The sequence below is a fragment of the Mobula birostris genome, chromosome 27 (genome assembly GCF_030028105.1).
Source record: "Mobula birostris isolate sMobBir1 chromosome 27, sMobBir1.hap1, whole genome shotgun sequence".
Classification (NCBI taxonomy): Eukaryota; Metazoa; Chordata; class Chondrichthyes; order Myliobatiformes; family Myliobatidae; genus Mobula; species Mobula birostris.
In genome coordinates, this window is record NC_092396.1 from 14,793,487 (window position 1) to 14,806,844 (window position 13,358).

The following is a 13,358-nucleotide window of genomic DNA, read 5'->3' on the forward strand; positions in this document are numbered from 1 at the left end:
AGTAGAATTGGAATGAGTGACCACTTCCTCTGTCTGCACATGAACCATATCCTGCATATTAATATCGTACCGTGGAACACATGAATATTCAGGATAGAAATCATGTGCAGGCAGAAGAGATCCAGATTAATTTAACATCATGGGCCGAAGAACCTGCTCCTGTGCTGTAATGTTCTATGATATTTTGGACATAAAATAACTACAAAATATATATTATCTTTATCAGTGTTCGTTTTTACCTTTACATTACGTTGCAGAAAGAATGCTGACACGACGATATTTATTTCACATCGGTATATATATTTTTATAAAGTTATTAATTATCCTTGAAAACAACTTTGCTTGATCACGTTATTATTCGGATTGCTTAAACAAAAAAAATCTCCCGCTCACGTTGTGTTGCTGCAAGCTGGTTATCTATAAAACAGAGAACAGCGTGTTGTGTGAGAAAAAAAAGCTAGTGATGACTAATCCTGAGAATAAATGACATCGAGTGAACTTTGGAAAAAAAAACTCCTCCCTTCTGCCTTGTAGATTTGAACGCCAATGATCTGTGAAACCAGTTACTGTGTGTTTGTAGGCTGCTGTTGGAATCGGTGGGCAGCGTGCTGGTTCCTGGAAGAGCCCTGGGGGAGTCAGACGCATTCTTGGCTGTGATTCAATGCCTGACCTAGACGCCGACAAACAGAGGGGAGAAGGCAGTCTGAGCTGCAAGGTCGTATTGTGTGGATGTGCTGGGTCTTCACGCTTGCGGAGCGCAGGGGAAAAAAGGGGGAAAAAAAGGAAACAAAGTACTGACTTTAAAAGAAAACTGGGGACTGGATTTCGGGAGGACTGGCTTACTGCTCGTTTGTTGGAAATCTTTTTGAAAGAGCACACGGTTGTGGATATGTTTGAAGGCAAGAGTGCTGCAGAAACACAGCACGCCTGAGAGACTGGATTTCATGAGCGACTTTAATTTTGTCTGTGCCGGTGGGGCAAAGTTGGGCGCCGCGGCTTTTTAAAGAAGGGTTTGTCTGATTTTTTTTGTGCAAAACGGGTGTGCTTTTGGGGGTCCGGAATCATGGAGACTCTGCCACGGTCTAGTTTTCAGCCTCACCCAGGGCTCCAGCAAACCTTGAAGCAGTTTCATCTCAGCAGTATGAGTTCGCTGGGGGGACCGGCGGCGTTCTCTGCCCGGTGGGCTCAGGAGATGATGTACAAAAAGGAGACTGGGAAAGAGACCGATCAGATCATCCACTTGCCCATCCAGCCCCCTCCTGTCATGCCGGGTCCCCTCTTCATCCCCTCGGACCGATCCACGGAGAGGTGCGAGACCATTCTGGAGGGTGAGACTATCTCTTGCTTCGTAGTTGGCGGGGAGAAGAGGCTGTGTCTGCCTCAGATCCTTAACTCCGTCCTTAGAGATTTTTCTCTCCAGCAGATCAATTCGGTGTGCGATGAATTACATATTTACTGCTCTAGATGCACGGCGGACCAGCTGGAGATCCTGAAAGTCATGGGGATTCTGCCCTTCTCTGCTCCATCCTGTGGCTTGATCACCAAGACAGACGCAGAGCGGCTTTGCAATGCCTTGCTCTACGGAGGAACCTACCCTCCTCATTGCAAAAAAGAATTCTCCAGCACCATTGAGTTGGAGATCACGGAGAAAAGCTTCAAAGTGTACCACGAGTGTTTTGGGAAGTGCAAGGGACTCTTTGTGCCGGAGTTGTACGGCAACCCTCATGCTGCGTGTATCCAGTGCATGGACTGCAGGCTCATGTACCCTCCTCACAAATTTGTCGTGCACTCGCACAAATCATTGGAAAACAGAACCTGCCACTGGGGTTTCGATTCGGCCAACTGGAGAGCCTACGTTCTTTTGAGTCAGGATTACACAGGAAAAGAGGAGAAAACTCGATTTGAACAGTTGCTGGATGAAATAAAAGAAAAATTTGACTACAGCAATAAATACAAAAGAAAAGCGCCCAGGGTAAGCATTACTTCTAACTTCAAACGCATCCCCTATTGCAGATCATAATAGTTGATAAATTTCCACCGTGGTGTAAAGACAAGCAATGGCGTTAAAGGTGTAATGAAAATCTTTCATCGCAAGTTTTCTTCAAACGCAGTGCGGGTCACAACATAATTCCTTTCAATCTTTATGCGGAAAAAAAGTTAGACCGTTCTCGGTTTCACAAGTAGCGAAACGGGACACGCTTTTGTTGAGCGTGCTCGTTCAGTGAGACAGTTTCTTGCATATTGTTTAACATTATCAACCATTCAACTCGAAATCTCAATACTTTTTCCTCCGTCTAGTAGGGGCATTTAAAATCATGAATGATATCTTTAAATACTCGAAGGTGTGTATTTTAATCACTTCCCATTATAGATAATGACGTGCTAAGTTGAGACATTAAGTTGACTGCGGGCTGCTCAATATGCAAGTTTCAGAGCTGGGCGAGTGTTTCCCTCCTCACTAATATGTGGGAGTGGTTTTGGGCGATGTGTATAAGAGAGAGCTGACGGTTCACTACGGGCATGTCCTGTTCGGTGTAAACGCATTATCCAATCCACATTCACCTAGTAGACACCGAGGAGGTTTCATACCGAAAGGGCTATTTATAAAGCGAACTGGGAACCTGCCCAAACTGATCCGTGTTCCGTGTGAATACGATTCGTTCATGTTTCAACTAGAAAACGCAGACGCATTTATGCTGTAATCTGTCGGGTGGGGAGGGGGGAGGCATTTAATTCCAGCTAATTGAAACTTTGAAACCATACTAAACTTAACATTGTAGTCAACTTGCCCGATCCAAATTTTCCCACTCAAAGTCTTAAAGTTAGTGTTTTAAAAAAAGAGCGTAGTGCAGAACTGAGTTATTTAATTTTGGTTGTTTCCGCGACCCGATGCCGTGTTTCACTGCTGGAGCTGGTAAATCCTGCGCTGCTGTGTTGTTTATAGTTGGCGAAAGGTTACGGCCGTGAACCCAGAGCCGCCTCTTCGCTGAATGGAAGAGGACTGTTCATTTGCATCAATTGTTATGAATTAAATAAAAGCGGCAGAGAAGCGGGCATACTTGGGACATTGTTTGACGAGTGCACTGCTTGACTTTCAATGGGCTTAATTTATTTCCTCGCGCCTTTCGGGGGGTTTTGCCACCCTGAAGACTGCGCATATGACACGGGCAATTACAGAGCCTCTGGGGAAACTGAAAATCAGCAGCTGAGGCAAAGAATGCGTGGGTCGTGGTGTTCATCACTTTTAGTGAGCGAGAGAAAAAACAGTTTCCGAAAGAGGAGAGTTTAACTTTTGTAAAATGAATCGCAACGTTTCTTCTGCGTTTGAAGGTAGATGCTGTACTCTTTCATAAGGGGCAGAAAAATGTGATTTAAAAAAATCCAACGTAGTTTATTTGCTTGAAAAGTTAGATACTAAGCTTATCCATTACTATTAAAAGCTGAGCTATTAAAAATGCAAATTAACCCAGACGAAAGGGGAAATATGCACCTTCCCCTCACTTGGCATGAATTTCAACTTTACATCTAGTTTCAAAGGGCAGGGACGTCCTCAGGTTTGTCGATTAGTCATGCAGATAATTGTGTGAAGTAATCAATTACACCTTTTCTTGACTCTTCATGTCCTTCCTACACACTCTTGCAATTTCATTATCCTCGTGTGTAATCATGGATTTATGATGTAGTAATCAGAGCTGAATCACATCAGCCTTACATTGCTATATAAGGTGCCCAGCCAGAAATTGTGGGAAAATCACATGTAATAAAGACAGGAAGTTGTGGCTGATTTCCCTGTGTATTGTGAAAGGGGGAACTGAAGTGTTGCGAAACCTGGTGTTCAGACATTGTTAATATTATACTTGAACCTTGCTTAAGTTATAACTTGCACAAGTTTAAGAACTCCCAACTCCAACTCAGTCCAGGTGGAACTGAGCGGGGCACTGTGAGGTTGATGGCAGTGTATGGGAGATCTCCAGAGGTGATGAGATTGATGATGGGGGGCAGGACCTGCTCCTCAGTGGGGAGGTGTCTGGCGTTTGCTGTTTGGCTTCAGCAAGGTAGCAGACAGTCTGCCGGAATTCTGACAAAGTTTCTCCACGCGAAACGTTGCCTGTTTATTCCCCTTCATAGATGCTGCCTGATTTGCTGGGTTTTCTCCAATATATCGTGTATTATGTTGCTCAAGGTTTCCAGCATCTGCAGGAACTCTGGTCTTTATTGACCTGGGTAGATGCCCGCTGAAGTTTGTTTCTTTGTGAAAGTTGATGTTGGGAATACCAGACCTTTCCTCTTAAGATTTTTTTCTCTCTGGCACCTATTTAAGGCAGAAGTACGTATCAACAACAATATTTCACACTCTCTAGTGTGAAAGGCAAAATTCCAAAACAAAAGGGCTGCCAGTGCTAGAAATCTGAAATAAAAACAGAAAATGCCAGGGGAAAAAAAATCACTAGGACAGACAGCATCTGATGAAGGGTCCTGATCTGATACGTGGATTGTTTCAGTTTCCACAGATGCTGCCTGACTTGCTGAGTTTTCCCTGCATTTTCTGCCCGTAGGACAAAATTCCAAGGGGTTCTGGTACCCCGACTCCGAACAATTGATGCGCGGAAGAAAAGTGCATCCCTGCGGGTAAAGGAGAATAAAAGCTGAATATTTTTACATATCAATTTTTGGTAACCATAGGCATTTTAAATGTTTATGCTACAGGATTAAGGTGAGAAAGCTAAAGGTGAATTTCAAGCACCCCGACTCCCCACTCTTTGTCTCCTGTCTGTCTGTCTTACTAAGTCTTGTATGTCCGGTTACAAGAACCTGTTTCATTGAGCTGTAATATTTGCATTGTTCCCGATTTGTTTCATTTGAGCTGGGGTTAGTGAAACACACGGGAATTAATACCAACTCACTGTTACACTTAGATGCTAACACATTCAAAATGCTGGAGGAACTCAGCAGGTTAGGCAGCATCTATGGAAAAGAAGGAATAAAAGAAATTTATACTTACATACAGCTGAAAGTTATCTACCTTATGGACTCCCACCACCAGATGCATCTAGTGAAATTATTTTTGCATCAGCGATTTTGATCTCCTTTTTTTTAAGAGATGTGCTGAGAATTTTGGTAGAATCCTAGTTTTCAGCAAAAGTCAAATTGGTGAGAAATTCACCACAATTTTAGGGGTTACCCAGTGAATTGAATAATTCTTCCTTTAAAACGCCCATGGGGAGAATGGTTGTCATGGTGATGGGAGAGTTTTCTTTCTTTCTTATAACATGTGGCACATGGGGTCTTTTAGTCACATGACTATTCAAGCTTGTGCGTGGAACCCAGCAGTGGTTTGAAGGAACCGCGCTGTTTTAACCCATTTCACATCCGTTACCTCAGTGAATAGATTTGAAAGCCTTGAGTATTTATAAGTTTTGAAGCTCCTTTAGATATGTTAAGGATAGTAAATGCATCTATAACCAAAAATACTGGGCAATATGCCTCATTGTATTTTGCATTAGATATCATTGAATTAAAGCATGCAATTTCTGTTTGATTTTGTGGTATCACATGTCAAAAGCTTGTGAATTATGTGAATAAGCTTAAGTTACTGTTAGGGCAGTACAGTAAAGTGTGGTGTTTAGCACAACACTTTACAGTACACAGGCGACCTGGGTTCAGTTCCCATCCCCCAAGGAGTTTGCACGTTCTCCCCATGACCGCCTAGGTTTCCTCCGGGTGCTCTGGTTTTCTCCCACAGTCCAAAGGCATACCGGTTGGTAGGTTAATAGGTTCATTATAAATTGTCCCATGATTAGGATTAAATTGGGGGGTCCATGCCCTATCTCAATATATTACAAAAAAATGAGTTTGATGGCCTCTTTAGATCTTAATGATTGAAGAGACTCATGAAGTCAAAGCAACTCTTATTTGTTTGTAGTTTTGCCTCTAACCACATTATTAAATATTTAGATATAATTCAATTTGATGTCACAGTTGGAATCTGTGACATCAAATCTTTTCATATTGTAGCTCGTGACTTCACAAAGTTTGAGTTTTCTGGAGTGGCAAGGAGAACTCAACGAGCCAACATTTAATTATCAGTTAGTCTTAATGGTGGCCACAAAATACTCTGCAGCTGCTAGGGTCAAAGCAACACTCACAACACGCTGGAGGAACTCAGCAGGTCGGGCAGCATCCGCAGAAACGATCAGTCAACGTTTCGGGCCGGAACCCTTCGTCAGGACTGAAGAGGGTACTATAGGGCCTCTGCTCCTTCCCTCTTCAGCCCTAACTAAGAGTTCTGGCCCGAAACGTTGACTGATCGTTTCCGCAGATGCTGCCCGACCTGCTGAGTTCCTCCAGCGTGTTGTGAGCAGTCTTGATGGTAGGGAACCTTGTTAATATATTTAAAGAATACACATCGTAAAAACCATTTTCAAGCACTTTTTAATAACTAATGCAACGTTTTTTACTCATTGATCATATCAGTGACTATTAGAACCCTTTCAACACTTACCACGCTGGTTCTCTTTAGGAAAATCTAGTCAGTCCTATCAACAATTCCCCCCACACCCATCCTTGGAGCTCTTGAGACTTGAAAAGTTGTTCCACAAGTCTTCCCCTTGTTTCAAAAGTTCATTTTCATTGTTTATCCCAGTTGTGGCACAGGCTGTTGGAGTGAAATTTTGATAAAAGATTTTATTCTTCTGGGTACTAAAACATTTACTCCTTCCTCAACTGATTTTTTTAGTACTTTAAAATATTGTTCAATTTAATATGTATTTTCAAAGACAACTCATATCTTTTAAACTTGCATCCAATTCAGGGTTCTTTTGCAAGTTTAATGTTGAGCAACATAATAGAAAGGATTAGTTTTTAAAATATTAGTGTTCTTTTCACTTAAAATGATCTAAAGTATAATTCTTGATTTTTGAATTTGCATCCAATCATAACTGAGATTTATATGTATGCATTGCTCTAAATATTTAGTATATTGATGTGTCTATAAAGAATTTTTGATTGTTGGAAAGCTTCAATGATATGTAAATTAAGTCAATTATATGTAGGGTTTTAATTAGCAGCTAGGTTCATGTGTGAAGTACATCAGATTAATTATGTGGCACATCTGCTGATAATTTACTACTTTTCTGCAGACCCATCAAAACTGTGAAATTTGCATCCTTAGGTAGTTTGACAAGAAAGAGCAGAATTTGCCAACAAATAAATTGTGTAGTGCCCCTGTCTATGTTATGTTTGAAATTGTTTTGACTTTATAACAGGCTAAATGAATTGCTTCATTAAATTGAATGTTGCTTAATTTTTTTTGTGCAGTTTACCTTGCACGTTGATATGGATTTATTTTTCCCTTTTTGGCTAATCTATGTCCTTAATATATATTGCTCATACATGATAATTAGATGACTAGAGTAGAATTGATGGTATCCAGTCACTAAGGTAAATTATTTCTGACCTTTCTAAGTGAGGAAGTTGCTACTTTAGCTTTTCTATATATTGATTAAGTAAGGCTAGTTCCTTTTGTCTTGCCCGAATGTGTGTATGTTGCAGGGGTGATGGGAACAAATTTAATCTGCCCCTGGGAAATAACTGTTTTTGTACGGGGGAAGGGATTTGGGATGGACTTGTTGGCCACTGATTGGGCACACAACATATTGGTCCAAAGGGAATAAATTAAACTAATATGTGCAAAAGGCGAGCCCAGATTATTTTGGAAAATACTTGTTTCTCTTTAAGGTCAGCAGCAGCTATTTTCTAACAGTAAGATACTTTTGAAGTGCTTGATATGACAATGGGATATGAATATGTGAACTTTAATCTCTTGAAGTAAAGAGTCATTGATAGTGACAGCCTCAAGGGAATTTGAAGATTTGATAGAGTGGACATTATGCATTAAATTGTTAACTTGCCAGAAGTCTTTCAGTATCATATTACTATATGTCATTCCTGGGAGCTCATTATAAATTCACTATTTGATGGCAAGATCATGTTTTTTTTATATACTCAACGTGAACATGCTATCGTGACAACCGCCAACAATTGCAGAATTTGCTTAAAATGCACAAGCTTGTATCAATTCAATTTTGGATTGCATTGATGACCTTGTGATTTTGTTCACCGATTTCTGTCTGAGGAAACACTGAATACTTAAGTAGTCACATTTCCCATTCCATATTGTAAACCTGCTGGAGTTAGAACATTGTTACATGGATGTATGTGAAGAATAGGAATTTCAGGTCGTATACTGTATATATTCTCTGATATTAAATTGATCCATTTCATATTAAATCAGAAGAGGCCTGGCCACAAATAATGGTCATTTAGGTGGTATTAGAGGAACCTGTTTGTAGAACTCTGCCTCATCCATCTGAAGAGGAAATGCTTTTGGTGCTCTGGAATTTTAAATATATGAAATTGGCAATTGTACTTTTTCAGTCCCAAGAACCTGGGCAAGAATTCATTAATGCATTAATTTATTCAGTTCATTCAATTGATGGTTAAATTCAAATAACTTTGATATGGCAGTTGAATAGATTCTTTGTACAAGAAGGTTGCTGATGTGACCTTAATGCACATATATTGTTCTAGAGATTCACCTGTAATTTTTGCCAGTAGTTCTCACTGTTCTTGAATGAAAACCTCTGGTTTTCAGTCAGTAAGATATCTGCTCCCTCCCATAATCACCTGATGACATTATGAGCCACCCCTTTAAAGAAGTTGGGGCTGTCCCAGGGATTCTTAGAGCCTGTACACAGGCCTACTGCTGGAGCAGGTGTTGTACCAAGTATATTTTAATAAACTTGTACTTTCTAAATCAATTACCCCAATACTATAAAAGGCTCAAAGGCATCCCCCCCCCGCCCCCACTGTTAAAACTTCAGCTCCTCCTGAGGGGTTATTTTCCTCACCAGATTGGAGAAAAAGTATCCAGGAAGCCTAAGATGCAGGAAAATGATTAAATTGAGCTGACATTTCTATGTCAAACTTCATTAAGTAGTTTTTTTTGGTTGTCTCTCACAAAAACTGTTGAGCATTTCTATTTAGACATTTAGAGAAATAACAATGATGTCTTGGGAAGGCTGTCTGGATTTTTTTGTTTGGATTTTTGTGTATTGATGGAACCAGGAAAATGTTGTTTATCAGATATACTGGTTGAGATTTTGTTGAAAACTGGTTCTGTTGGTGTGATTGGGATATGACCTTTACATTATTTTGGGAGGTTTGGGATGGGTATTGATTTAATTTTTTTTCCTTGTGCCACTTGCCAATACTTATCCCCAGAGGGAATACAGTAATTCAGAGGATGGTGTTTTCTAAAGAGACTCAGAAGGGTAGTCTCCAAATGCAACTTAATTTCATGCATATTGTGTAGATTAGTGTGAGCTGGCTGTTTTTTAAAAAATGTGCAACATTTCCGGTGTGATATAGTTATTTAGCAATCATACTTGCAATCTATTTCATTAAAAGGAAAGAGGGGTGTGGGCTTAGTGCATGGAAGTGTTGCTGAGAATAAAGATAATCTTTAATACTATTGAATGATGGAGCAGACAGAAGGGCTGAATGGCCTACAGATGCTTCTCACATTAAGTTTGCTACGGCAGTGACAAACAAGTCTTGAATTTTTTTAAAATAGTGAAATATTCTATCATAAATTCTGAAAATCTATATGATTTTTTGCTCTCCACTTAATTTTACAATGTATAACGTAGTTCTAGTAAATAAAGGTGTGAACTTAACGACTCAGGAACAGTTTCTTCCCCTCTGCCATTCAATTTCTGACTGGACATTGAATCCATGAACACTACTTCACTGCATTTTAAAAAAATTTCTTATTTAATTTAACTATTTTATATATATATATATATATAAACATATTGTAATTCAGTTTTTTAATCTCTGTCTATTATTGTGTGTATTGCATCGTACTGCTGCTGCAAAGTCAATAAATTTCACGACATATGCCGCTGATATTAAACCTGATTCTGAAATCAATAGACTTGTGCATGGTATCCCTACTATATTCATTTCTTTATCCAAGATTATAGCTGCGACCATGCGGGAAACATTGTGTATATGTGGCTGCAACCTTGTTTTTATGACTTTGCACTTTTAACAGACTGTAGTTAAAAGATTGATTTGAAGGAGCAGGGGTATAGTGTCTGCCAGGAACCCTAGTCAGTAGTCTGTCTCGTTGGGGAAGGTACTCAATAAACTTATAAATCACAAGTTATTTTATGGCGGTAGTTGGTAAAATTTTCTTAACTGCAGCAGCTTGCTGACAGTACGTTCCTGACATTCTGTCAGGAGTTTTGCTGTTTCAGCTGCTGTGGCCTTTGTGCAGTGATGTCAGTTTTGATTCCCATGTCTTCTCAGGGCCACTGACATATGACCCTGAGATACAGTTTCTTCTACCCCAAGGTGCCTTGACAATCCCAGATGGTAGTGTGCTGGGGTGGGGAAATGGGGCAGGAGACCATAAACTTCAGAGAAGAAATAATGCGATTATGTGCTAGCCCTTGCATAAAAGAGCCATTTTAAAAAACGAAATTTTATTCACTTCTATTTCAAGGCATTGATTGTTGTATGTTTACATTGTGGTAAAGATTTCCATCATTGTAACATTATCACACAATTAATTGTTGTGGCCATTATTTTACTCTGTCATTATAACCTTACCCTTCCAAGAGCATATTTGAAGAAGAAAAAGACATTTTTGCCTTAATTTATTTATTACCGTGTTTGTTTGGCAAAATAACATAGACTGCAATTTAAATATGGATGAAACTGTTCAGGCTCATCCTTTTAGTTTATCTTGCAAGACACCAGAATCTAGGGCTTCCTGTTTTATTCACACTGTTAGTGTGAAAAATTTCCTGATCTTTGTCCTTTGTGCATCATTACTAGCTTGAACCTGTTTTCCTTTGGCTTTCTCTAACATCATTCTTTTTCCCATGACTTTTATTATCTTACAACCCTCTCTAAGGTCACAACATTAAATTCTTTTAATGTTGTACTTGAATTTGCTTTTCTGAATACCTCTTCATGTTGACAAATTGTGAGAGCCATTCTTCACAACGTGTACAAAGAAAGGTTATAAAAGAGTTAGATGATGTTATCTTTAGATTTGTATTTTACTTTGCTTCCTACACAATATTTCCATAAATAGGGGTTCCCAGCCTTTTTTCTGCCATGGACCCCTACCATTAACTGGGTGTCCGTGGACCCTAGGTTGGGAACCCCTGCTGTAATATGACACATACGTACAATGCTGCCTCACTTGGAACTTTCCAAAGGGATTTGTATGGATATGTTTGACAGAGGAAAAATTTGGCAGTTTGGCGGGGGAAGAGAAGGGAGGAGGACTAGCTGGAATTCGATCGAACAACCACGCACAGGTATAATGGGTCAAAAGATGCCATTCTTTCGTGGCTCTTAATCAGCAGCCAATGTTGAGATTAGAAGAATTGATGCAGTTAAGAGAATTTTACACCAAGTAGCGTAAACACTATTTGAATTACTTTTCTGAAAATATTGTAGCTTTCTTTCCCTAGAAATATCAAACTAGGTCAATTGCATCCTTAAGGAGAAACTTAGAATAGTTTTTATTTCATGAAGACCTCCTCAGGGTGGAGGAACAACACCTTATTTTCTACTTGGGTCCCCTCCTCATTCCCTTTCTCCGATTGTCCACACTGCTGTCCCATTAGATTCTTTCTTCTCCTGCCCTTGACCTTTCCCACCCACCTGGCTTTACCTATCACCTTCCAGCTAGCCTCCTCTCCCACCCCCCCCACCACCTTTTTATTCTGGCATCTTCTCTCTTCCTTTTCAGTCCTGAAGAAGGGTCTCAGCCCGAAATGTCATATATTAATTCATTTCCACAGATGCTGCCTGTCCTGCTGAGTTCCTCCAGCATTTTGTGTGTGTTGCTTAGAATTATTTATCTTAGTTTCTGTATCATGCAACGGAATTCTTTCTGCAGGACATGGTGTACCTAGTCCTGTGATTTTTATTCACTAAGTAGTCTTCAAGTATATGTCTAGCTTGCTCCATTGTAAAGGCTAGAAGTTAATAGGCTAGTGTCCTCTTAATTGACTTTAATGCTTCTTTCTAAGAACAGTTGCAAATTGCATTGATTTCATTGGAATTATATTGGGGATATTGTTTATGAAAAGATTGGTAAGATAAATATTTGGATTCATGTATTTATTTATCACTTGCAAATCGAAACATCCAGTAAAATGCATCATTTGCATTAACAATCAACACAACCCAAAGAGGTGCTGGGGGCAACTCATGAGAGTTGTCACACATTCCAGCACCACCATAGCATGCTCACAAAGCTCAGCAGAAACTTTTGTAGTGTTTGCGTTACTTTCCAAGAATTATTTCAAAGTTACACTCACTTATTTGGCTGCGTTGACTTAAATTATTCAGTCAATTCAAACCTTAAATCTTCCCTATATACGTACTCAATATAAAAGCGATTGGTAATTTTGAATGTCCATGTCACCTGCTGCCCCTTGCAAAGTTTCAGAAGTTTCCTCCTATAATCTTGGGTAATCACTATAGGAGTGGAATTAAAATATTGAGAGAATGGTTGAGTATCCCAGTCTCCTTTCTTTGTCTGATTGTTTGAATATTAAAGAAGCAAAGAGGAGGGTAGTATTTCACATGCAACTCTTGAAAGGCTTTCCATTCAGAGCATTGTGTTAAGACTGTGAAGTTGCCAGGTTTCTGCATGGTTTTCCAGAGCGATGTCTTAAAGAGACTTTGGCTTAATGTCTAAGCTTGGATTTAACTGTTCCCTGCTTTGAATTATTTTGAATAAAATTTTAAAAATTGTGAAATATGCAGCATTTTCATTTCACCCTGGTGCATAATGACAAAATAACCTGAATCTGAATTGCTAGCAAACAACTTGTTTATTTATAGAAGCTGAAGCCACTGTTTCAGATGCACTATTTTCTGTAATAATAATAGAGTAGTATTATTAATTTACTGTGGGAAATATTCAGATACCATTTTGCTGATTTTGGGCATAACCATGATCATTCATTAAAAAAAAACTGGTTACTTCAGATTTAATTCATACTTGTAATGTTCACATTATAAGATGTAGGAGGAACAGTGGACTCCAAAATTTGATGCATTCCAAGGAGTATTTTAAGCTGTATTTGAGGAACAACTGAACTGATTTGGACAACGTTTCCTATGGTAAAATAGGTGTCAGTTAAGACTTGGAGTTTAGGATAACCTGATTGTAAAACAATCTGTATAAAGTCAAACCCTATTGCCACAGGTGGGATAGCACATTAGCATAGTGGTTAGCATAACACTATTACCTATTTATTTAT

The 13,358-nt window shown here is 39.4% G+C and overlaps 1 protein-coding gene across 2 annotated transcripts in view; it reads left to right on the forward strand.

The window, feature by feature from the left end:
* Nucleotides 1-575: 575 nt before the first annotated feature.
* The window catches only part of skia (v-ski avian sarcoma viral oncogene homolog a), a 171,028-nt gene continuing 158,245 nt past the window's right edge, over nt 576-13,358 (forward strand). The window contains exon 1 of one of the 2 annotated variants that reach the window (XM_072244885.1): nt 576-1,972. In XM_072244885.1, coding sequence (XP_072100986.1) covers nt 1,064-1,972 — 909 coding nt within the window. In that variant the 5' untranslated portion in view covers nt 576-1,063. The remainder of the gene's footprint in view (nt 1,973-13,358) is intronic. The other variant, XM_072244884.1, reaches the window with a different exon arrangement.